The 25,861-nt window shown below is 31.7% G+C and overlaps 5 protein-coding genes and 1 non-coding gene across 7 annotated transcripts; 2 read left to right on the forward strand and 4 right to left on the reverse strand.

Moving 5' to 3' along the window:
* Window positions 1-1,495: 1,495 nt before the first annotated feature.
* Window positions 1,496-6,507, reverse strand: Rrp5 (Ribosomal RNA Processing 5). The gene is made up of 6 exons (XM_076380644.1): window positions 6,266-6,507; window positions 6,037-6,099; window positions 5,389-5,947; window positions 2,088-5,315; window positions 1,850-2,015; window positions 1,496-1,788 (listed from the first exon to the last, which is right to left on the reverse strand). Exons 2-6 carry the CDS (start codon window positions 6,097-6,099, stop codon window positions 1,620-1,622), a joined length of 4,185 nt encoding a protein of 1,394 aa, XP_076236759.1. The 5' UTR covers window positions 6,266-6,507; the 3' UTR covers window positions 1,496-1,619.
* Window positions 6,508-6,627: 120 nt separating this feature from the next.
* On the reverse strand, window positions 6,628-7,701 carry LOC143180712 (NADH dehydrogenase [ubiquinone] 1 alpha subcomplex assembly factor 3). Its single transcript, XM_076380645.1, has 3 exons — window positions 7,548-7,701; window positions 7,226-7,337; window positions 6,628-7,152 (listed from the first exon to the last, which is right to left on the reverse strand). The coding sequence occupies exons 1-3, from the start codon at window positions 7,598-7,600 to the stop codon at window positions 6,745-6,747; spliced, it is 573 nt and encodes a 190-aa protein (XP_076236760.1). The 5' UTR covers window positions 7,601-7,701; the 3' UTR covers window positions 6,628-6,744.
* A 545-nt stretch (window positions 7,702-8,246) lies between these two features.
* LOC143180533 (uncharacterized) lies at window positions 8,247-12,032 on the forward strand. 2 transcript variants are annotated; one of them, XM_076380324.1, is made up of 6 exons: window positions 8,247-8,651; window positions 9,355-10,085; window positions 10,176-10,298; window positions 10,378-10,542; window positions 10,613-10,777; window positions 11,410-12,032. In XM_076380324.1, exons 1-6 carry the CDS (start codon window positions 8,612-8,614, stop codon window positions 11,686-11,688), a joined length of 1,503 nt encoding a protein of 500 aa, XP_076236439.1. In that variant the 5' UTR covers window positions 8,247-8,611; the 3' UTR covers window positions 11,689-12,032. The 2 variants fall into 2 exon arrangements, with proteins under 2 accessions (XP_076236439.1, XP_076236440.1); XM_076380325.1 differs by having other exon boundaries at window positions 9,367-10,085.
* LOC143180536 (interferon-related developmental regulator 2) lies at window positions 12,030-16,084 on the reverse strand. The gene is made up of 6 exons (XM_076380326.1): window positions 15,837-16,084; window positions 13,855-14,333; window positions 13,539-13,792; window positions 13,202-13,445; window positions 12,902-13,117; window positions 12,030-12,736 (listed from the first exon to the last, which is right to left on the reverse strand). Exons 1-6 carry the CDS (start codon window positions 15,868-15,870, stop codon window positions 12,650-12,652), a joined length of 1,314 nt encoding a protein of 437 aa, XP_076236441.1. The 5' UTR covers window positions 15,871-16,084; the 3' UTR covers window positions 12,030-12,649.
* A 1,189-nt stretch (window positions 16,085-17,273) lies between these two features.
* LOC143180973 (27 kDa hemolymph protein-like) lies at window positions 17,274-21,117 on the reverse strand. Its single transcript, XM_076381071.1, has 4 exons — window positions 20,774-21,117; window positions 18,702-19,190; window positions 18,452-18,620; window positions 17,274-18,170 (listed from the first exon to the last, which is right to left on the reverse strand). The coding sequence occupies exons 1-4, from the start codon at window positions 20,817-20,819 to the stop codon at window positions 17,960-17,962; spliced, it is 915 nt and encodes a 304-aa protein (XP_076237186.1). The 5' UTR covers window positions 20,820-21,117; the 3' UTR covers window positions 17,274-17,959.
* Window positions 21,118-23,825: 2,708 nt separating this feature from the next.
* On the forward strand, window positions 23,826-23,896 carry Trnag-gcc (transfer RNA glycine (anticodon GCC)). Its single transcript has one exon. It is a non-coding gene; the product is annotated as a tRNA-Gly (tRNA).
* Window positions 23,897-25,861: the final 1,965 nt, after the last annotated feature.

Raw genomic sequence — 25,861 nt, forward strand, 5'->3', positions numbered from 1 at the left:
AGGCTGTCTAGGGTGGAATGGCGCCACCAGTGTTGCCACCGCGAGCTGCCACCCGGCCTTTCGAAACCGCCAATCGACGCGAACCCGCGAAAATCCATTCGAATTCAACTTCGTTAGCGAGGCGATCGTAGGCCAGGCGTGCGCAACCAACAATCGTTGAATGACATTTTTGTCGGTTCGCGATGAATTTTTCTTTTTTGTTGGCTGTCCGCTTTGTTGGTCGCGTGTGTGGTTTCATTACGATTCTTTGTGTTTATTAGATGGACGAAATTGTGGGTCGTGTGCGCTTGGCGGGAATCGTTAATCTTTGACATCTGTAGAGCTGATATGCGCTGTGATAAGGGATATGGAATTCGATGAAGTAGCGACAATGCAGATAATTTTTTACAAAAATGGCTTTATCGGTTATGTAAGTATTGAAGTTTTTAAAAATAAATTAATTAGTAATTGGTAGATTTAGATTAGGTGTTTGAGGTTTTGAATGAATGCAAATTATATATTTTTTTGAGATTTTTTTAATCGACGATGACGAATTTAGAGTCTGAGAAATTTTGAAATAGGCAATGTAATGATGTAAATAATATGCGCGGCTTTTCTAGCTTTGTTTGTAACTTTTTCTCGCAATGTAATGTACTGTTTTTAGTGACGCAAGAAATGTCTATTTAATATCACATATGAGAATTTAATGCAGTATATAAAAATCTAATCTAATCTAATGCAGTATATAAAAAAATTATTTGTAAGTGTTACAATTAAATAAAGTCACTTGTTAGACATATGTCGACAACAATAATCAGTTGTTGAACTTAGAATTCGAGTACTACATATCACACATTTTCTTCAAAAGTGACAACTTAAGAAACGTGGTTTATCAAATTATAACCATAGAGCGGTTTAATATAGAATACATATATTTTGATAAACGTACTTGTTGAGTTGTATCACTTTTAAAACGCGTATTAATGCCACGTATGAATCATATGTAGACTCAAGTAATCAGTAAAAAAATAAAGAAATTAAATTTGAAACATTAAATTTTTATCCTAATAATATCTTCATATTTAAATGATTTTAACCAAGAAAAAATCGTATTTGTTTCCAAACAATTTTTGTACGATTAAAAATAATGGATACTTCAATCCTTGTGCATTGTTTAGCTCAATTTGTCTTCAAATTTAATTTTAACGCTCCAAGACGGTAATTATGACTTTATATAATTATAAATTTGTGAATTTTTAGTAATAATATAAAACTACATATCCTCATTCGAAAATACACCTTACAATTATATACGATAAAAATGAATTAAATTATATATGTACATAATAGTTATTTGAAGAATACATAAAGATTCAATAGTAGATTTACGTAACATGACTGCGTATATTTACGCAATTATGTATATTTACAAATCGTATTAATAAATTCATAACTTTATGTTCCATAAAACTGTGTCATAAACATAAGTAGTAAAAAATATATACACGTTAAAAAAATCTATCAAGCATACGTAATAAAATGAGTAAACGAATAAAAGAAATAAAAGGAATAGATAAATTTTGACCTTGATCTATGTAAAAAAAAGACAATTTATTCTCAGTTCTTATTATTCAAATTAGTTAACATTCCTTGGTGCATTGTTTTTCTACATATTCTGCAGCCATTTGCTGAACACGGGCAACGCCTTCCTGAGTACCATACTGTTCTTCGAAGTTAATAAATTTTTTAAATAAGGTCTTCATTTTTCTTGGTGGCAAAGTTTGAACAACTGCACGTTCCAAAATTTTTCTGTAAACGTAACAATATAGTGAAAAATACTGTGAATATTTTGTTAAACTAAAATTCTTACCTCGCAATATCGATGTCATTTGATTTAACTAATAAATCTACATAACATGACCATATATCTACACGCTTAGGATAAGAAGTTAATATTTGTTCAAACAAAGTTTGTGCTCTGTCTTTATCTCCAAATTTATTCTCCAAAACTGCGAACCTTGTCATCAAATTCACATCTGCAAACAAGTACGAATTTTGAAGTTACATACATAAATTCATTTTACTGAATTTGTATTTCATGTACATACGCTCAGATGCTGGTAAAGATTGCAAAGCTCTTTGCATGATGTGCCTAGATTTATCTTTCAAACCCATTTTCAACAATGCTGTACCACAGTCTATCCATACTTGAGGATTCTGTTTAAACTTCCCAATCATGGTATTGATTGTTTTTTCCAGTTCTATTTGCCTACCAGCGTCAGCGTGTACAGTTAACATATGAGTGTACACCTTCAATGAGTCATTGGTTCTCACTGCTTCTTGGAAGACATCGTTCAAAGAATCAGGAGTGCCGAACTTCGATTCTAAATTCAACCAAGCATTCCACACATTTAATCTTTCGTTTTCTTCTCTGAAATTAATAGTTTTGATAGCTCTTCTCGCTACTGCTCTTGCTTTCTCTATTTCTGTCGTTTGCAAATGATATGCCATGTACTGCAACCAAATTATTGAACTATCTGGACTCGCCAAGACCAATCTATCGAATTGATCGACAGAATTTGGTAACTGGTTACTGGCCAATGCTTCTTCTCTTTGACGAATTTCGCGTTCCTTTTGTCTTTCTTGCTCTCGCCGTTCAGCAGCACTTAATTTTTTCTTTTTCTGTTTTGGTTGTTGCTCTGCTTCGTCATCGCTTTCGCTAGATAATTCTTTCTTCTCGAGGAGACCTAAATCAGGTTTGTCGTCCCAGAAAAATCCGCATTCAGGTATTCCAGGTTTTTTCTCATTATCACTGAGATCACTGGCATTATCGTTAAAATTTTCTGTGTGATTTATAATTGGTTCTTCTTTAATTTCTTCCTTTATCTTCAATTTTTTTGCTTTCTTCTTTAATTTCTTTTTTTCCTTTTGTTCATTACCTATTTCATTTGTCGTTAGTTCTTCTAAATTTTCGTCTGTACTTACTTTATTTTGCTGCTTGGTATTTATTTCAGTTTTTATCTTTTTAGTAGGTACTTCATTTTCTGAAAGTTTCTTCTTTCTCTTTAAGGTAGCTTTAGCCTTTTTTGATTCTTGGTTATATTTCGCTTCAAATGCAGATTTCACCATACAGATGGGTACGATGTTTGATTGCTTTGCATTTAATATAATGTAACATTTAATTTGCGAATGAACAATATATGGTGATAAATCTGGCTGCATGTCGTTCATGTGACGTCGAACAGGCATTGCTACCAAAGAACCGTTTTCTTTGCCTTTCAAGACAAGTAAAATAAACCAATTTGTCACCATTAAAATTTGACCTCGTACCACTTTATCTTCAGAAAGATTTACTTTCTGATTCTGTTTTGTACTTATACTTTTCATTTCTGAAGGCAACATAGTTAAATCAACAAGTTCATGTATGTAATTCTTCCACATAATTGATCCAGAAATTTTATCTCCCACTTTTCGAGTTCCAGAGTAATGATTCTTACTTACTATACCTAATAAGTTATTTTTTAACCTAACTACAAGACCATCATCTGTAATTTTTTCGATGTTCCCCGTAACTCTTTGGCCTAATTTTACCGACGAGATTGGCTTATTTGTATAAAATGAGTTTCTAGCTAATTCGTCAAGCTTACTGAAATGTAAGTTCAGAGTATCAACTGCTACCATTATCCTACTTTTAACATCAGGTAATCCATCATATATTTTTTGGAGTAATAAGGTCAAACGTAATTGTTTCTCCTTCTTATTAATGGCGATGATTCGTGTAAATACAATTTGATGTTTATGCAGCAGATTAAAATTACTGACATTGCTGTAAGAAATATATCCCAATGTCGAACAACCTGTTAGAGGCAAAATAACTCTCAAACCATTTGGTTCAATGTCTCTAATTGAACATGGTATAGTGTCACCTACTTTTAACTGATCGAAATTTCTGTATTGTTCTGAAGGTAAAAAGGTTCTAGTCAGAATTAAACTAGGCATTGTAGCAAATATTAAAGCAGAAAGTGTATCTCCAGGAATGCATTTTGAACTTAGCAATGCACCAGTTTCCATGCAAGGTGACATGTGTCCAGCTGGTAAAAATCCTGTACTAACACTTTCTCCATCATTTTTGCTAATCCTTAAGTACACTCCTTGAGTAGATGATTCTGTGATCGTTCCCTCCACGTGTTCTCCAATAGTAAACATGATCTCTTCTTTCTTTATATCCTTAGTAGCTATACTTAGTATTATCTTTCCTACATTTTCATCTACTGATTCAATCTTTACTGAAACTGTTTGTCCAATAGAGTAATTCCAATTTACAGCAGCTGCTTCTTTATCTAACATAATACGTGGAACCCAGCCTTTGACATCACCAAAAAATTTTACCAATAAACCATTCCTGTTTATTTTAACAACAGTACCGTGATGTTTCGATCCAGGTTTTGCCTCTTTTATATCGCTCAAAACAGGTAAATCACTTGTTATCAGTGATTTCTTCAAAGTAAAATATACTTTATTTCGTTCATTATTAATAGCTAGAACTTTTGCTTCAACTTCTGAATCAACTTTCAATTTCTTTAAAACACTTGTACCCGCGTCAGACACATGTTCCGAAGCAACATGTCCGTGAATTTTACCAACTTGTACGTTCATAAAGCCTACTTCCTTATTGATTCTTGTAATTTTTACATTCACGACATCGCCTGGCTTGAAGTCAGAGATTTTCAAATATTTTTGTTCCATTAATGCATGCTGCATTGTACAGACATAAGTACCATCCATCCAATTATATGATATTACTCGACACTTATGTGTTGTACCAGGTACAAACTTTTCAACAATTTTGTCAAAATCGACATTCGTTCTTTTTAAAGGAAGAAATCCTCGCGTTCCACTTTTATTTAACTGTAATACAATTCCACCGGATTCTCTATACAAGACAGTAGCCTCTTCTATGATATCTCCTGGTTTAATAGTATTATCTCTGGGTTTATCTATTACTAAACTAAAGTAGCCAAATTTCACAGTTGGTAAAATATACAACAGAGTACCAATTATTTCTGTTCCTTTTGAATATGTGGACAAATCATTATTTAAATATAGTTGATTTATATAACCAACAGAGTTTTCACCATATGAAACACACAACCCATTAAACAGAACTTTTCTTACACGTAATTCAAACTTTGTTCCTGGCATTAAATTATCCAATGATTTAATTTCGGTATTATTTGCTGTCATTTGATGTTTTTGTTTTGCAGATAATGTAATAATGGATGTATTGTCACTTGTCTCAATTTTCTTTACATGACACAAAACTTGTTTTCCTGGTGCTAAAAAATAAATGTAAATATAAATTTAATTGGTGACATTGTAATACATATAAATCTTTGAAAATCTACTCACCTAAGGATATTTCGTTACTGATCTTTTTAGTAGGTATGAATGCTCTTACAGTTGCTAAACCTGTATCTACAACATAACCATGGTCCTCTATACTACTAACAGTACACACCATTTTTGATCCATTATCCAAATGACTGATGTTCAAATTTTGATTTATCAGACGAGGTTCAAGAGATAATAAAATTTGCCATTTTCCTTGTAATTGTATACTTTTCACATAACATACAACATGATCCCCAGGAGAATAAAGTTCAGGCAATGATTTAAATTCATTTGGTTGACCGTCTTCAGATTTAATTAAATTTTGTAACAAATTTGTGTAAGATTCGCTTATGTCAGTGACCTGAGCACGTCCTAATATGCCACCTGGCAAAGATATGATCAAATCATATTCTGTTACTTCAAAAATACATCCCAGTACTATCAATCCTTCGCATACTGTTGAATATGATAATCTTTCTGCTGTATTAGCAACAAAATTTGTATCTTCTTCATTAGTGTTTCTTGTTTTATCCTTCTCACGATTCCTTTTACTGGGTTTCTCATGTTTATGTAATTGCTAAAATCAAAATAGTGTATTATTAAACAATTAGAAATATGTATTAATTCTATTTAGACTCTCAAATAATTTGTTTATAATAAAGATACCGAATCAGAAAACTTCTTCTCTGGAAGTTTTTTTCCACCTCTTGGAAAATTCTTTAACGTCATCTAAAAAGATATTTATTTTAGTAACATATATCAACAATACACAACGATTAATTTTTAGAATTAATGAATAAGAAAATCTTAATAGATCAAATATAATCTACGTTACTCTCTTTCAGGAGACTAAAATATATCTAGCTATAACTTTTTTAATATACTCGAAATTTACCTTTACAATTTTTAGAAAACTATAAAGAAAACGTGTCAGACTTGCACATGGTCTTCGCTATCACAATCACATTTCTTGAATATAGGTTATGATACTAATGTTTAACCGCCATGGAATAGCAGATACATGTGTGTGTATGGGTGCACATGTCATACATACAGTGTAACGCATGTAATGTTTTTTAATAATACATTTCTTTTACTGTAAATTTATAATTGTTTTCTTTTGTGATATTCAACTTTATCTTTAGACTATTATGTATTTGTTATACATATTTTAATTTTATTAATACGTTTTTCTATAAAACGTTTCTGGAAAACGTAATTGTCCATATCTGTATTTAGAGAACTTTGAAATTGAAGTGCTTAAAGAATTTTGAAATCTGTATTCGTATCACCAGTTTTCTATTTTATGGCAATTTTTAATTTATAAGATTTATTTACAATACACTTAATTATACAGGATTTTTACACAGTTTTTCATTTTTCAGACTCTATTGCTTTTTGCTTTTGAATTTCCTGCTTATTGGCTTGCAATCTTTTATATGCAAAAGTTTCTTTTGGCAAAGGAGGTATCAGACCAGCTGCAACATATCTTCCTTCTTCATTTAAAAAATTGAAAATACCACATGCTCTTTCTACAGGTAATACTTCCACACTGATATTCTTCTCTAATAGTGGTCTCTTCATCTCTTTAATTGCTTTCATGTCATATTGAGTTTCAAGTCCTAAAACAACTATGTCTAGTTTTGGTTCTATAATAGTAAATAAAGACAGGCTTTTCTCATTTATGTCGTTCGCAGATCCAACATTCCAACAGAAAAGATGTTTTGGGAAAATCACAAGAGGGCCTACTACCATTACATCACCTACAAGCTTGAATCCGAGCTGCAAAATATATAAATCAGTAATGCGATCCTTCATTAAGGTTTACACAAGTTCAATACAAAATTTTACGTACTGGTGTACAATTGTTTATCAAAGTTCTTGGGCCAGCTTCAAGGTTCAGAATAGTAAGTGTTGTTTTTCCAGATCCTTCGTATGCATTTTTTAAATGTGAACAATGGAATTGCCTTTAAATAATTCTATGGTTATTAAATAAAGTACTGTTAATATTGTTGTATCATTATTGGAACACAACATCTAAATTTCAGCTATTTATATGTCTAATCTTTATGAACAGACAATGTATTCTTCATTTGTTTTATTCAAAATAATAGAATAACAATTGAAGATATGCAGTTTCCGAAACGCTGTTTATTTAACTGTCAGAAGTTACCTACCTAATATTTTGTAATAACTGCTTTACAAAAATTAGTTTATTGTTTAAAATCATTGTTACAATTCTTAATTAACATTTGAATTGTACTAAAAATTACATATTTTTCAACAATTAAATCACATGCTCAATTTCGTAATTTAATGCTCATACACGCTCATTCTACTGCATAATCTATGACCATAGAATGTTAAATAACATAGAATCTCGAATGGATGGATCTAGATTCATGAAGCTAATTCACGGAGTCTAAACACACACATTTACAGAATAGATCTTAAACTCATAGCTTACAAAATGGTGCATAAATTAGATTTATGCTCATAGGGTTAAAACTTCAGCTTTTAATATCGCTTCATTACACATAAATTAAAATCCAAAAAATTTATAGTCTTATTTACAGTGCTCCTCATCTTTAACTCTTTGGAGTTAGATGGATTAAAAACTGTCCTACCTTTTACTTAACTTTTTATTCATGGTGAGATATATGTTAACCCATCTCGAAAAGATGAAGTTACTCATAGTCATACAGTTTAATATTTAATATTTTATTTAAAGATTTTCATTCAGTTGGCAATGCTACGAACTGACGATAAATACGTAAATAAGTGAAAACAAAAATTTATACAAGTCAAAACGCATTAGTAAGTTGTTGACGCTCTTGTGATTAAGGTGCAACATGGGTCTTTATTTTCTTTAAAATCGTGTGCCTCAAAGAGTTAAAGACGAATATGCATTAAAATGGATGTCAATAAAAGACTGGAGTTTCATCTCTATATAGGTTGTGTGAATTATGACTCTCATCGATAATGTTCGATTGGTCGATTCCTAAGGCATCCGAAAATTTTCCCGGCACAAAAATATAGCGTTCAGATAGTAGTGGATAGTGGTGGAATAAGAGCTAAGAATAATTCTATCGTGGGGTCCATCATGGAGATGTTCGTTCGGTCGCAGCATCTCCCCTTCCTATTTTAGTATATTTTTAGAAATATTGCATAGAAAATACTTTGTCACGGGCACACGGTTATCAGATTTTGACAGAATATTGACAACATTCTCAAGACGAAAATGAGCCAGGGTTGTTGGAAATTCGACCAGGAAGACAAAGGTGAGCATTGGAATGTTGCAGGTTATAGAACGATAAATGTCAAGAAGCATGATAGAAAAAGTAAATAAACCGAAATGATCGTAAAAGACAGCGTAGTAAATGTTAATACAAAGAACCTTTTTAATATCACTGACTTTGTAATCTTATTTTATACATAATTCATACATTTTGGTGAAAAAACTTCCCGGTATACGATGCGGCATATAATAGTACGAATTGTGAATGAGTTTCATATATTGTATTATTAATTATTGTATGTGCAGTCGACTTGAGAGATATAATGAAGTTTTAGGTCATGGGAATTGTACAGGGAAGATTAAAGCAATAAATATACATTTAATTCACTTTACCAGTCTAATTGTCTCTAAGACTGTTTAGTTATTTAATATTGATAGTTTATCATTGATAGATATACCAGTATGTAGTGAAAAATATACTGCTTAAATACTTTAAAGTAAACTTTAATCATATTCAGAGGTTTATGTATCAATTTTAATTAGAATTAATGCTTTAAACTTGCCTAACATAGATAGTATTATTTTTTGAAACTTGATCAGTAGTAAAGTGTTAAAATTTCAGAATAACAAGTGTAACTTTAACGTACTAATATTATACTTTGTAATATTTTTAAGACTAATTATGAAAAGAAAAGGAATATATGCTAAATTTAAGAACAGAAGTTAGATGTTTCTTAATTCCATAGCATTATACATAGATATCGAAGAAGAAGATACAGAAGAGGATAAAGAAAGAAAAGTATATAGCTGCTGGGATCAAACACCAGATCTACTCTTAGAGGAAATTTTTTCTTATCTAACTATTCGTGAACGATACTATGCATCTTTAGTGTGTAGATCATGGTATCGTGCTTTTAAATTACAAAATGTATGGTCTACATTTACGTTAGAAGATAACACACTCACTAGAGGAAAGTTCAACTATTATAGTGGGTGGCAATATGTTTTGGATCATATGAGAACATCAACTTGTTTGAATAAAGTTGGAAGAAATTTTCGAGCCCTTGTATTTGAACCTATGTTAAACTTTTATAATCTTTATGAATTTATGAATATGATATCATGGTATACGGAAAGACAAGGATCTGATAATACATCAGTAGCAGGTGTTGGTACTTATATTCGACGATTGAAATTTACATTTCCTTGCAATATGGCAAATAGAGATGATCCTGATCGTATCAGATTATTTGGTACTGGTGGAAAATTGCTAGAGGCATTGAAAAGGCTGATGCGTAATTTACGTAATTTAAGATGTTTAGAATTAATAGACCTTATGTTGGATAGTAAAGAAGCTTTACATTTAATGGATGATATCTGTACAAATTGTACTCAAACATTATCAAAATTAGTGTTAATTAATACCACAAGATATTATTGTCCCCTGTTACATGTTGGAGTATTTATTAATTTGAATGTAAGTTTCATATCACAAAGAGTGTGTTTAAATGAATTAGTAAAATAGATATAAATCTTTTAGTCTAAAATACTTGTTTCATTTGCAAAGGTGTTGATTGTTAGTCCCCAAAATCTTCATGAAGATGTAATAGACTTAATTGGGTATACTAGACTAGAACATCTTCATATTGTTCAAAATCGATATAGCCCAAAGGACACCACAATGAGATTGGTAATTAGCACATGTCTATACTAGCTTAGGATGTATTAGTATATAAATATTTATTATTTTCAAAACTTTGTTGATTTAGCCTAAAAGATCTTGTTGGATAAAAATGAAAGTAAATAATCCACGCCTTAAAGTACATTTTGAAGTAGAAAGTTATAAACCTACCGATATACTTTTACCTATTGATTTATTGGAGCATGGTGGTATTCCTTGTCATAGTATTGTATTAGATAACCCAAATACACAGGTCAGTGTATGTTAAAATAAAAAGATTATTATAGGATCTTATAATAGATTATATGTGATAAATATTACAGATTTCGCCATCCACTATTCTTACTCATGGAACATTTTTTGAATCAACAATAAGGGTATATGCATTCAAAGGGCTGACAAGATACTTTATGCATAGAAATTTTGCACAGAGATTGGATGAAGTACTAGTGCAATTCTGCAGAATGTGTCCAAATCTTCATACACTGGTAGCATTTTGTGTTTGAACAAAATTCTGATGTACAATGATAGCTTTCCTAAAACGCTATAATTCTAACAAAATCTTTATGGTGTGATGGCATGCATTCTGATCCCTGTTGTACAAAAGGTTTCATTATTATTTGTGTAAGTTTCATCTAACTATGCTATATTCCTAGTATGTATAACACAAGCTTTGAAAAATCTGTTGAAAACGTTAAAAAAACGTCTCTCAGATCCTTTACAAATCTATTTATGTACATACATTGTGTGGCAATATCATTGGTCTGTGAATAGTATGCAAGGCAACAGATTTAAATACAGACCAATTATTGTATCAATGACTTGCAAGGCAGTCAGTGGGGGGGCAAACATTTTACCATGACACATTTGATAACTTGGCTAAGTATTAAATCATTGATGTAGGTTTAGTACAGCCAAATGTTTTCAACAAAAGTTATACAATTATTCTTAATCTTAACTTACATACGTAGATTGGTTTTCTATTATTCTGCAATTCCTTGTATTGTAGCTAATGTAATTGTTATGTAAAAGTTACTAACGGGTGAATTATGAGAATTGTCTAAATAGTTTAAGGCAATAATTCAACAAGATTTTACACTCGAGAACTATTTCCCTACAGATGATTCGAGATAAGATATCGACGGCCACAATTTTAGAAATTGTGTCTACCGCTAAGTCGTTGCGTTGTTTTTATGTCCGACGAAATGCGGTTTTAAAGAGGTGCGATAGGGATTGGTTAAAAATAATGAATTGGTCGCCGGAACATTATCAATGGATCAAGGTAAACAGCCGTAGCTATGAGGATACCGAGAGAGAAGTGTCTAAAATATTAAACTACAGATGGCATATGCTATCTGAAAAAGAATTTAAAAATCAAACGATAAAGTTACACATCTAAAAATTGTATAGTAAATTATAAACCTTTTATATAAATTAATTTTCATAAAGTATTTTGGTACACATGTGATTAAAAATGTTATAAAATATTATTTCATATAAATACGTATGTACCTTTATGAAGTATATGATACACAAAAAGAATTGTGTAATGTCTATCATAGATGTTGTACATTATTCAATACTATTAGTATATAATGTATTTACACCTAATGTAACCCAGCTGTGATGTAAACGTAAATTGTGTAAGAAATGAATTATTTAAGAATATATAATGGATTGTTATTTGTACAAAGTACCTTACAATCACTGAGAGTATGTGCAATAAAATTACAAGGATTGCAAGTATTTTTCTTTATTTTCCTATGCTATATTATAACTTATGTAATTATGTACAGTGCCAGTATATATTTTTAACGAAATATCTTACTTAAATAGATACACCTAATAAACATGATCAATTATTATAGTACACGTTCACGTATACTTTAAATAAGAAATATTTATGAAAGTTACAATATCCATAACTCAATTACTAGAAACAACAAAATTAATTCACATTGTAAACAAATTTCCTAGGATTTTCTATATCAGTTTTAACGAAACACATTCTCTTTGCTAAATTTTTTAATCAGTATCAGTAATTGTGTTACACAATAAAAACAATTAGATCGTTATCGTGCCAAGAATTGACCGTATATACAATTTTAATTTCGTATATACAAAGCGAAAATAGTATTAAATAACATCGTATAACAATATTTCTTTCAATTATATTCTAAACAAAAAAACTAACTTCTTGTGTATGCATTCAATATCTATTTACAATTTAAACAGAATGTGAACAACACAACGATTCGACAATTTTCACTATTACATTGTTATAATGAATAAAAAGAGCAATTTAGGTTGTATTATCCTAAAATGAATAATCTAATGTATAAAAGCGGAAAGTTGAAAAATTACGGTGCCAAGGCTGCTGATCGTTTATCTCTGTTCTTATTACGTTGAATAGTCCGCGCTTTAAATGCAGCTGCATTCATTAATGTCTGTAAACAATAAGCAATGTTTCCGTTAATGCATCTTACTTTCAATATTCACACTATTCTCATTTAATTTTACATTATTAATATATTCAGTACGGAGTCAATACATGTTTCGAGAAAAAGACGGTCTTTGATATCGCACTGAATATGTTAAAGTAGAAAACTTACCCTTTCTAACTTGGTCGTCTTTTGATTCGATGGAATTGGCAAAACTTTATTGCCAAGATGGAAAATTTCGCGTAAAAGTTGATTCTCTGCGAGATGAATATTTATACCTGGACCCAGTAATCTACAGCATGCATTGTATTGAGTTCGTGCACACCATCCTTCCAAATATAGAATTTCTTGACCGAATTTAACATGCATTTCTGGTACAACATCTTCCTATAATAGTGATTATATCAATAAGTCATTAGTACCATAACATCGAATCATATACAATTTTCGTATTGTCATTACAAAACTTACTTCTATATAACGAAGTATATCTCTGAAATTAGCTCTTTGCTGTTTACGATCTTTCTTTGCGCGATACTTGTTAGAATCTGTGGCTAATTTTTTTAATACTTCAATTAAATTTAGTGACCAATTTTGTTCGTAATCACAGGAGAAGTCCCGACCAAGTTCAAATATTACAGCAAGAGCTTCTCCAGCTGATAACCGAACGTCCAAATGCGGCGATTCCAATAATTCTCGCAATCTGTTCAGGGAACTGAAATAAAAATAATTCTTGTTATCATTCAATACCAAAGTTCGCATATGTAGTTATATATATATACCAATTGTACAATGTCAAGATACTCACGGCATGTAACTGTTGGGTCTATCGCTTGCAACTAAATTGTATATGTCAGCTGGAGTCATAACTGTTAAAAGAAGTGTCCATGATGAAATTGCTGCCGCGTGTAATGCTGCCATTTCTGTTGAAATGGTTGCTATAGCCCCGTTTCCTTTTAAATAGGAACCAGAAAAAATGCCAGACAATAATTGCACAATTTCGATAGTATCCGTTGCATCGTTGCCCGAAAAAAATTGATTCATGCTCAGAGCCCAACAACACTGCAAATATAAAACATGTTATTTACCTGCAAATTTAATTATCACCTTACTTGTTACTTTACCTCAGAGCGAGCTTGTGTTGAAGCTGCTGTATCATTAGCAATAAATGTTAATGTGCTTCTCAAATCCCGACAAACTATTTCAGCGCTTTCAAACGCGCCTAGTTGAACACACAGTAAAGTACTTAATCGTGCTGCTGTTGACTGCTCTTCGCTTCGTCCTTTTTTCAAGCCCCGCTCTACAGAATCTGAGATGGTCATCTTTCTGTCCTCCACAAAGTCAGGAACATATTTAATAGCAAATATTCTTTCAATCCCATTGAAGCAAATTGTTCTGCCCTTTGCACTCCTTTGCGTTAATCCATCTATTGCTTCTTTCAATTTTTCCTCAAATGCCTCTTGTTGTGCTATTTCATCTACTTCGTTATCATTCACCTCATCCAACATACTGCGATTATCAGATTGACTACTGGATACACTACATGCATCATTATTGACTGAGTCTTCATCGGATGTTAGTTCAGCTTTTTTTCCACCGTGGCCTGTAACAAAAATCAGACTCTTAATTTTTGTTTCTAAAATTTTTTATATTACATATGATAGAATTACGTTAATTTTATTGTAATTTCTTTTTGTTAATATATAAAGATACAAAACCAAGTTTTATTTAGACTTTTAATATTGATTTTGTTAGACTATTAAAAAATTCAGAAACAATTTAAACTGCTGCCAAATAATTTAAACTTTAAATTAAAAAAGGCAAATCATTGATTAAAGGTAAAAAAAAATACTAATGATAATAAGTAGTGGTCAAAAATTAACACTCAAATGTAATTTTTCAAAGGTAGTAAAAGAGAAAGACAAAAGCTATTGAAAGTGAATGTCATGTTACATAATGTATAATCTAAACAGCTGTTACTTTTGACATCTGTCATGACTAAACCATATGTGGTGTCAAACAATAATATACAGAAGATAAAAATGTTAATTTTGTAACAATAAAACTGTTCAATATACTTTAACAAAGAAAATGTAATTAATTTAAATTATACGTCACGCATGATTACACATTTCCTTACAACAAGCATTTAAAATACCAGAAAACTGCATTCCTTAAAACCAGTTCAATTTCTTGAAAAACTTTCAAATACTCATAAAACTATAGAATGATTGAACGATGTACTTTAAACGAACAATTATATTAAATAATATACCGTTAATCAACGATATTGGTTGAGGTTCCCGATTTCATAAAACAGTTTCATTCGTTCGGAACAATGAAATTTTATCATATTAACAAAACGCAAAAACGACGTTTGCATTCCACGAGACGCAGTCGTGAAATTGTTGCGATATTCGGTAAAACGACTAATTAATGGTAAACATTCGATCGTATATTACAGTCGAGGATCTAAATTTAGTGCAAATGATTCAGAAGATAAAGCGTGATTGGTCGTTGCAAGAAGTACGTTTCATCTACCTAACCCTTATTATCTTCGCAACGCGAGAAGAATTGGCCGAGGCGAGAAATTGATTTCCCGCGTGATCCAACGCAACGAACCAATCGAAAAAAACAACGATCCATAAACGTTGTACCTCGTAAAAGAATTCGAGCCCCAGAAATTTGCTTCGCTTGAAAAACGTTCTAGCAAGAAATTTTTCCATTCGCTTCCATACACCTAACCCAGGCCCATGTGCCAAAAGCATGAAAGTCACATGGGGATAGGTGGTGGTGCCCACGGTCTTACCTCGTTTTACGATATCGTTCGTAATTCGGTAAATCAATACAGCATTTTCTGACAAACAGGAAAGAATTGGCGACGTGTGCACCTGTCGATATTAAAACAAAAACGCGACAATTGAAGAGGTGGCCGTGACGTAATACGAAATAAATAAGATTTACATGCATGATGATGAGTCATTCGACGAGCTCGATAATAATTTGATGAACTATCGACGCACCACGTGCCACGGAAGAAAATATTAGTTCACGTTTCTGGCAATAAATAATACCTAACTAGAATTAGATATAAGGCAGCTCTTACCGGATTTTCCTCTTCTGCCCCCTTTGCCTGGCATCGTTCTTCACCTTTCTTGTTGCACAATTTATATTAACGAAAATGCTCGATCAAGAGGGTAAATGTCTTGCACTATTAATTCTTTTTCGTATACTGAACTCGCTGCATGAATTTTTAATAAAAACTCGATAAAAACTCATTAACATGTTGCGAACTGTTCAAAACATACACGTCGAGACAGCCTACGATGGGCTTTCTCAAGTGCACTGGTTCTCGCGTACCACGAATGTACCCGAACCTCGCCGAAAGTCCCCGAAAAATCGACCGCGCACGTGCGATACTTTGGTTAAACGGCACGTGTCGACCAATCGCCTCCTTGAATTTCGTGATCCAATAGGAGGCTGGTAGAAGCTAGAAGTTAAGTTTTACGCATGCGTGATATGAAACTTCTTTATACCAGGGGATAAAGAATATGACGCGCCAGGCGCCAGTATTCAATACACTGTCAATGTGACCAATAGGATTAGTCAGAAGAAAGCTATGATTGGTGTAGACATTCTAATTGCATGTGATTGGTGAATTTTTATGATACAGTTGACCTTCTTTAGGTAAGGTTAGTTAAATCATATATGTAGAAAGCGATAGTAGTGCATTGAGTTCGCGCGCGATAATCTGAAGAAGATAGACGCATGTGTATAAACTACGTAAGTTTATAAAATAATGTGTAGTTGTCGTGAAAGTATCAGCATCTCTGAGTTTATTTTTCAGTGAAAGTGTTATTAAATATAGAATTTTGAAATTGATTTAAGGCCCAGTTATAGCTAAGGTAAGAAATTTACTGATAGATGATACTTTCAATAGCATGTGCAACTATTATTGATAATTAGACTAAATGTTTATACGAAGGTATTAAGATATTAAGGTGTGCAATATATTAATACATTAGTTTAGTACGTATACACATACTTATGTTGAATGCACATTTTGTTTAGAATGTAGAAAGTATAAGTTTGTTATATTTATGAAATCCTCAAAAATGTTTTTATATTCCAAATTGTTCAATTTTAATTTTAGATGTGCTGCATGCTATTTGAAAATAACTAATGTCTTAATTATCAAATATCAAAATGATTGTTAAACTTCATTTAAAGAAAAAGTATAAATAAACAATTTTTCTATGATTATGAGTTAAATATAGAAGTATAGAGAAGAAATATATAAATATATATGAGAGTATTTTGAATTGAATTCAATTTTTATGTTTATTTTCTATTAATATCTGCATTTGTAAAATCATTTACAGTCTATGGATGATTTTAATATATTATTAAAATGCCTGAAAATCTATTACAACATACTAAAGGCTATAAACAGTTCTTATAAAGTAATATTGAAACAAATATCAAGGTTGTAAAGGAATTAGCCATAGGTCCTGTAACAAATGTGTGTTATTTTATATTCTTCACATATAAACAATATTAAAAAAATATAAACAATTTTAGGTTTCCTTCATAATGATACATTTTCATTGTGATAATAATATGAATTTACATACAATGAATAAGTGAATTTCTTGGTGTATAGTGTACATATTTCAGAATTAAGAATGGTTTTTTAAACATTTAACAGACATTGATATATTCATATTACAATAAGAATAAAGATGAATGAGAAATGGAATTGTATGAATTATATTAGATATAATAGTACTTATATCATAATTTAATACGAATCTGTTAAAATACACAATTATGATACAAATAGTTAACATATTCAAAGTGTAGCAAATATCAAGAAGAGCCTAAGTCTTATTACTTATATAGTTTATATTTAGATATGTCAGTCTATTCTAAAGTACATTAGAATAGTCATGATTCTTTAGTACACTAAACATTTTGGTCAAAATGTAACTATTACAAACATAGGAATAGTTTGCTATGATTTGAATATGTTATTTTACTTTCTTTGTTGACCAGTTTCATATTTAAATTACACTTTAGATTAAAGAAAAATATCACATGTTTTAATAAACTGTATCCATGTATATACAGATTTGAATAACCAACTGATCAATTAAAACATTTGATCATACATGTTTGTTTACAAAATCTTGTTTCATATACTATATGAAATTTGATTGCATATTTATTTTAAAGTAATCTTAGTAATGAAAATACTATGCTTATCGTTGTTAACAAATGAATTGTAGATCTGGAAGCAGCACTCTCTATAGCCATTAACTTCTTGCATGGTGTTACTCGTAAAATAAAGTTGAATATAGAATCTACAATATTTGCAGGTGTTGGGTCAGAACATTTTTCCAGTTCTCTCACAATGCAGCCTTGGACAACGGAAATATCCCTGTACATATGCCATAAGGTACACATTATATCTATTTGCATGCTTATTATTGCTTATTCAATAGGTTAATATATTCACTACCATTATTTGAGAAAAAAACCATGTGCCACAGCCTACATTTAAAATTTCACCTTAATTTCCACCACAGACATGTGACACAGGGCACTGGATAGCACTTACTGCATCACATATGTACAACTCATGGTAGTGAATATGTTAATATATTACTTAAATATTTTAGTATAAAATAAATTAATATAGGTAACCTAATGCCTACTTACGTGCACTCTTTCTTTTCAAACACAAGAGTTGGAAGGCTATCTAATCCTGGCATGGATCCAGTATTAGGATCTATTTGAGGCATATAACTTCCAAAAGTTGCATTAACACAATTCTGAATCTCTTGTTGCTTTGATTGTAAACATTCTGGTCCATTAGCAGATATAAAAACTGTAAAAAGAAACAAATTTAGGTAATTAATCATTAAAATTTGTTGGTTTCATTTGTTAAGTGTGATATACATGTACATACGAGCAATACGATCTCCTTCTTTAAAGCAAACAAAATTCAGTAGAGAATCTGTAATATTTTGAATTATTTTCCTGCTTTCCTTTTCTTCTGGTTCCAAGCAAGGTTCCACTGCTGCTGTGAAGTTACTCACGCATTTCCTAAGAGCAGGGGTCTTACTGCAATAATTTTTAAATACAAGATCCAAATCTCCAGTTGGCTTGTATTTTTCCATTTCTTCCTGCAGTTTAGTAAAATTGACAAATGACTTAAGGCACTGCTCTAAGTTGTCTTTGGCACGATTGGCATTATCAAATGCTCCCTCTCCACCATTTTTTTCGCATTTTTGCTTAAAAAGGTTCTTCGCTTCTTCAACAACTGGTATTGCAGATGCATTGAGACTATTCAAATCAGTTATATTCAGACTATTTAGATCTATGACACTAGAAACTTTATTTAACACTTCATCTGGGTTAGGCAAGTTTCCTTGAGAATTAGTGTGTCCAAGAAAACCTAAAATAAATACCAGAAAATGTAAATCTTTTGCTAAATTATTTAGATTACAATATTTAATTTTAATTCAATAATTTGATGGATTGATGATTTAATTCATACATTAAGTTAATGTATGTTTTAAGAAGTAAATCATCGACGTAATTAAAGTAAGTTACACATTAATTCAACATAATGCTTTGTCAGCAAGAAAAAAAATAAGATTGCACAGGAATAATGTACACATAAATAGTTTTTTACAGTTTTAGCTTCAAATGTCAAAGCTAGGTTTTCCTGTATACTAAACTCCACCTTGTAAATAGCGAAAATAAACGCGTCATCTTAACAGGTGTACATGCATTTGTAATAATCTCTCGCCTCGTTTTATAATCGCAAATCATCTTTTCTTCTATCTGCTTATTTTTCAAGGTCGACTAATTCTTTTAACTTTAATTGATAGACTTGTTCTTGCTTCACATCGGTGTGCTTGATGTACTCGATGCGCGGTAATTTTCATTCGCGACCAATTTCCGATTTGGAATTTTATAATCGAATTATAAAGCATATAATTAATAAATTTAGAAATAGTAATCATAAATCATGTAGTCCTCAGTTTGTATTGCTTTTTTTAAATTGCTATTATTTATCACAGAATAAAAACAACAATGAACTTATTAAATGACATAGCAGATTACAGAGATCCATTAAATTTTATAGATAAATAATTATATCACTTATAAAATCAGTAATTTTTGTTGATATGTCTTACAGTAAATAATACTATTACTTGTAAATTGTTTACGTTATATCTAGTTTTCGAGCTGTCACTTTTTGTGAAACAATCAAATAAATGAAAGCATATAGCAGCTACCGGGTACAAAGTACACAAGCTGAATCAGTGTACAATCTCTATACTCTACAGTATTCATTACATGTGCGCAGTGACGATAAGCAGTTCCTGGGAGAAAAGAAAGGATGACACAATCGTTTCTTTTTCACAGAGATTCGATAATTATTATTCATCTTAACAATTTTTCGCCCTATTTTCTCTACATCCAAGTTATTTAACCTTCTTATTCTATCGACGCTTATAGGTGTTCAGGTGATCAATGCAGATTACGTTGAACGCCTATAGTCGTCAAGTGTAGTCGCTGTAGGATTTCCGTATGTACACAGCACTCACAAGGCAAATAACGAAACAATCGTTAGCAATATTTTACACTACAATTACATTTCTCAATAATGATGTAGTCTTATCGATTGTGCAAATGCCACCGAAGGTCGTTGTCGTTTTCAAATCGCTGATCGATTTTATTCTACCGTCGCTGAGCGAACAATGCCCGGATCTTTTCAAAAACATGCGGAAACAAACTGAATTTCAATGTGTACGCTATAAATACCCTCTGCACTTTAACCCTGAACCGTCGATAAGTGAATTACAAGCGGCAGGAATTACGAATCATGATTCTCATACTCTGTTTCAACAGATACGATTACTTTCACGCGCATCATCCCTTCCCTTTCTCTCGTTGCTTTGTTTTTCTACGATATTACGCGTGTCGAAATTTCGCTTCTGACCGTCGAAACGACTCGTCAGGACTTACCACAAAGAAACACCGCGACAGTGACTATCATCGAATGGTTGATCATTTTCTCTCGGATAGGTAGCCGCGACACGAGTAGACGAAACGTTGTGGGGTTTTTTTTTGTTACAAAAATCTTCACGACACCAACTCGCGGCACTCCTGGACGAGAATGCGTCTTCAGTCGCGCATCACGACTGTCGGTCACAGTGACTTTCTGCGTCTCGACCCCGCTCCGTTTGTACGAGAGGCGAGCACTGATGTGTCAGCGTTCCACTAGGAAATCTGTATGAAAGGGAGAGAGGAACGAAAACTACGAGACCGTCGAGCAGAGGGAACGGCACTACCGTGGACAATCACGAGCGACACTTTAATACTGGGCTCGCGAGGCGCGTGCGCCTAGCCTTATATAAACTGCTCGTATACCTCCTCTTGCGTTCTTCCCGTGCTCCAATTTCTCACGTGGAGCAGCGAATGGTATTCTAATGTTTCGAATTTCGCAGATCTTTGTCATTTTGTTTGGTATGATGAGAGAAGCTACTGAAGTAGTATAGTAATATGAACGTGGAATGTATCTGTAGATGTAAAGCAAAACGACCTGTCACGTTTTTAACAAATTTAAGGACTAAATTGAGATCTAGAATATCGAATTTATATTTGCAGAAAGAAAGGGCGTTAAAAGAATTTTTTCATTTGAAAATGAGGGTTTGTGGAGACAAGTTCGTGAGATAGTATTGTAGTTGAAGACTTTAGATGTTGATGTCTTGAAAACAGAAACATGTGATTTAGATCATTTTATCTTACAACCATAGATATTACTACAATAAATTGTAATGCTATAATAGCTCAATTATACGATATATCTACGGTTGTAAGGCAAAACTACTTAATGGTAAGACACATATTTTTGTTTTGGAGATGTTGACATTTACTTTTCAAATTCAATACTATCTTATGGAATTGTTTTTTTGAATTCTTATTTTTAAGTGTACATTTTTTAATATTCTTTCTTCTTTCTGCGAATATAAATTCTATATCCTAGATCTCAATTAAGGTCATAATTCAAATTTGTTGAAAATGTGATATAGGTCGTTTTGCCTTGCAGCTACAGATATAACATGCATAATTTTTGGAGTACAGATTTTGAATTATCATTACACTTATACCTGAAGCACTCTCGTAATTGTTAATTTCATTATTTGCAGGAGGCTACTATTAATGCTTTGAAACCCGAATTAAATTAACGTTATTTGTTTACCGCAATTTTTATTTCGGATACTTGAAAATTCTTAAAAAACTAAGTATAAACAAATTCTTTTAATAATCAGTACTTAATACCAATAAGTAGATATTAATATTAATGATTAACATGAAATATTAATATACTATATAATATTACAAAGAAATAGTATTTTTAAGTATTACCATAGTTTTAAGTATACTTTCTTTGCAATAACATTTTAACCCTCGAATGGCGAACGCTGGGTCAAAAGTGACCGAGTCCGCTGGCTCTGTACATAAATGTAAAACAGCCTGTTGTACGAGGGTTAATGTAAATGGTTATGAAAAGTACCATCCAAGCATAAAGAGTTAAGTCATAATTCAAGTTTCAATTGATGTTTAACTGTACCCTTATTATTACTGCAATGACTAACAGTAACCCTGAATAAAGGAGATAATGAATAATTAAGACTTGGTTAATTGAGGTTCTATTGTATATCAGTGTGTGAAGGGAAATTATACTGTTCATTAATTTTTGTATAATGAGTATGGAAAATATAGAATGTCAAGTGTTTTTGGTGGTATAATGATCAGTGATCAATATACCACGATTGTATACATAGTTTCTAATCACTATTTCTGTATCAAATCTATTTTATGAAAAAACTGTCCTGTTATCGCATCAAGTTCAATTTGCTTGATAGCAAATATAGCTGTCTTGACTATGAATATATGAGAGACTTTAATCTATCATCACCACGCTGAGCATTGAAGTGCTATTTCATTATCGTTATTATAATTTATTTTGACACTACCAAATGTACGTATGTAATGAAACTGACTGACTATTTTTGCAGATAAAATTAAGCATCAAAATATGCAGATGGTATCTTTAAAATAGTATTTGAAACTGAAACACATAAAGCACGTATCATATTGTATGCTTATTGTTAATTTTGGAGCAAAACATTTAAAGCAAGTTACCTACAAATTTTATGTGTTTTAATGTGACTGAAATTTAGATTTATTTAGAGCACATTTAAAGCTGAGGTTTTCTAAACGCATCTGCCGCTGCGGCTAGCAATTGCATCCTATGCATACATCGCGAAGAGTGTGAAGCAACAAATACAATAGATCATACGAAGACTCCAGGGGAAGAACTTGATAAGTCCATGTTTTCTGTTTTTCTGTTTTTAATGTCATTTGGTAGTTAAAATCAAGTATTTTAATTATCCAAAGTGAAAGGGTAGAATTCTTGATCGATTCCGAGATATAAGTATTTTTTTCGGTCTCCTATAAAATCACGAGAATGTGACTTATCAAGTTATTCCTCTGGGGTCTTCATATGTACATACATATATTCAAAACCGCAGTGTGCATTTGGATTTGGACATAAACATAATTTAGGTGGCCCCTATGAATCATATTAATTGTATGAACCTTTCATAGATATAGGGTCCATTATAGCCCAATGAAACCTTACTAATAACTTTATTTTAGATACTTGCATGTTCCGAATTATACATATACTTTCAAATTTATTTTTAGAACCGATTCTACGTATATAATTATTCAGATGACATTTATTAATCATTATCATACGACCCGTGTGAATGTTGTGAAAATTTCCAGGAACATATACAAATTAATGTATGTTTCTAGAGAATACATTTTTCATAATTTCATTTTCATTATTTAAAAGTACTTATCATGAATGCCTCACAGAAAGTATTATGAGTAAATTTCGTCGAATATAAATTATTTTATTAGCATAAGAGGCTCTTTACTTAATTAGTAAAAGTAGTTCATATTACGTCATTATATACATATGTTTCATAAGGTGTAACAACAAGCATCGGTGGTTCAGTGGTAGAATGCTCGCCTGCCACGCGGGCGGCCCGGGTTCGATTCCCGGCCGATGCAAAATTTGTTTTTTACTTTTGCGTATTTTCTAAAATGCAAATAAGTTTTTTTTTTAAATTATTGTAACGAAAGAGAAATATACGAATAAATAAAAAATGTTAGACAAATGATATCTGATATGTATAGGTATTTAAAAAATGTCCTACGATACATATACAGAGTGAGTCACCTAACATTTGCACCTCGAATATTTTTGTTATTTTTGAAGATGAATGGTTCAATGGAGCTCACACAATGCCAAACAAATTTTTGTTTTTTTTCCTGTTATTTTTTTAGAAATATCAAAGTCACCTCCATTTTTTAAAATAGATCCATCTCTTTTTAAACACCTACAATAAGAGTCTCTTTTATTAAGAATTCAGTGACTATTATTATTCAATGTCATTCAATGTCACGGACAAAGGAAACGTATGAGACTTAAAATATAAAAACAGAATATCTGTGTTTCATAAATGTTCAAAGTGATGGTCGTTAACGTCGATACATTGCTGTAAACGGGCTTTGAAGGAATGTTGAACTCTGACAAGTATATGCGAGATAATATTTGCATATGCTGTGATGATACGCTGATGCATGTCAACTGTTGTTGAAGCATTCATGTACGCGGTCTCTTTTAGCAGACCCCACAAAAAAATAATCCAGTGGATTTAAATCAGGCGAACGTGCTGAGCATGAAACAGTTTTATATCGTATAAACCATCGGTTTGGAAACCTAGAATCCAACGTTTCTCTTGCTACTCGTGCATAATGAGCAGAACAGCCGTCATGTTGGTACCAAGTATCATGACGGTTTTGTAGAAGCATCTTCCAACAAAATTGGTAGATCTTTCTGCAAAAATTGAGAATATTTTTGTCCTGTCATCGTTCCAGTAATGAAGTTTGGCCCGATTACTTTATCGTTTAAAATACCACACTATACATTTATGCTTCATTGTCTTTGGTGTTCAATTTCTAAAATTTCTAAAATTTCTAAAATATTCAATAACATTGAATATGACCTTAATATCTGTACAAGTCTCATTCGTGATAAAAGTATTTTGCTTTCATATTTTAAATTTTATACGTTTTCCCTATTTGTGACCTTGACTGACCTCGAATAATTATAATCACTGAATTCCTAATGAAAGGGACTATCATTGTAGGTGTTTAAAAAGGGGTGGTTCTATTTATTAAAAAAAAAAATCTTGATATCTCTAAAAAAATGGCAAAAAAATACAAAAATTCATTCGGTATTGCATAAGCTCTATTGTACCATTCAACTTTCTCCTTGAGACATTTGATGTATTTTAAAAGGCGAAGATATTTGAGGTGCAAACGTTGGGTGACTCACCCTAAATAGGATGATCCGTACCTCATAGTACAAACGGAGTCACTGTGATGCTGTTGCTCAAAAGGCGAAGATCAAGAATAACGAAATTGAAACATATTCAAATTTAAATACGCTCAGTTAAAAGTACACACTTTAAAAACAGGGTAATAAATTAGTATTCATAGTAAATGAGCCCAGTCATACTATCACGTGCAAAAACAGTCACAGTAGCGATCTGTAAGGAACTTCGTAACATTACTTATTAGTAACATGCACACGTACTCAACTGATTCTCAAGCGCATTTTTCTCGAGAATTAAATCTCCAATACAATTTCGTTCTTCTTGATTTTCGTTTTATTTTGAATTATAGGATTTCCCTGACACCGCCTGTACCATGAATTACGAACCAGCCTGTATTTCTCGTAGCAGTCGTTACAGTTATACATACTATAATACAAACGTAATAACTGGGAAAAAAGGAAGAGATTACGTAAGCACATTAAATGACTAACACACGGAAATATGTATACTTAACACGTATAAGATTGTAGACGAGATTCGTCTGTGGTAAGATTTAGATGATATAATCGGTAATGTTACCATGATAGTATTACGAATCCTTAAGAAACTGTTCTTCTCTTTGATCAGTTAATAT

This window comes from Calliopsis andreniformis, chromosome 6 (genome assembly GCF_051401765.1).
Source record: "Calliopsis andreniformis isolate RMS-2024a chromosome 6, iyCalAndr_principal, whole genome shotgun sequence".
NCBI classification, from domain to species: domain Eukaryota; kingdom Metazoa; phylum Arthropoda; class Insecta; order Hymenoptera; family Andrenidae; genus Calliopsis; species Calliopsis andreniformis.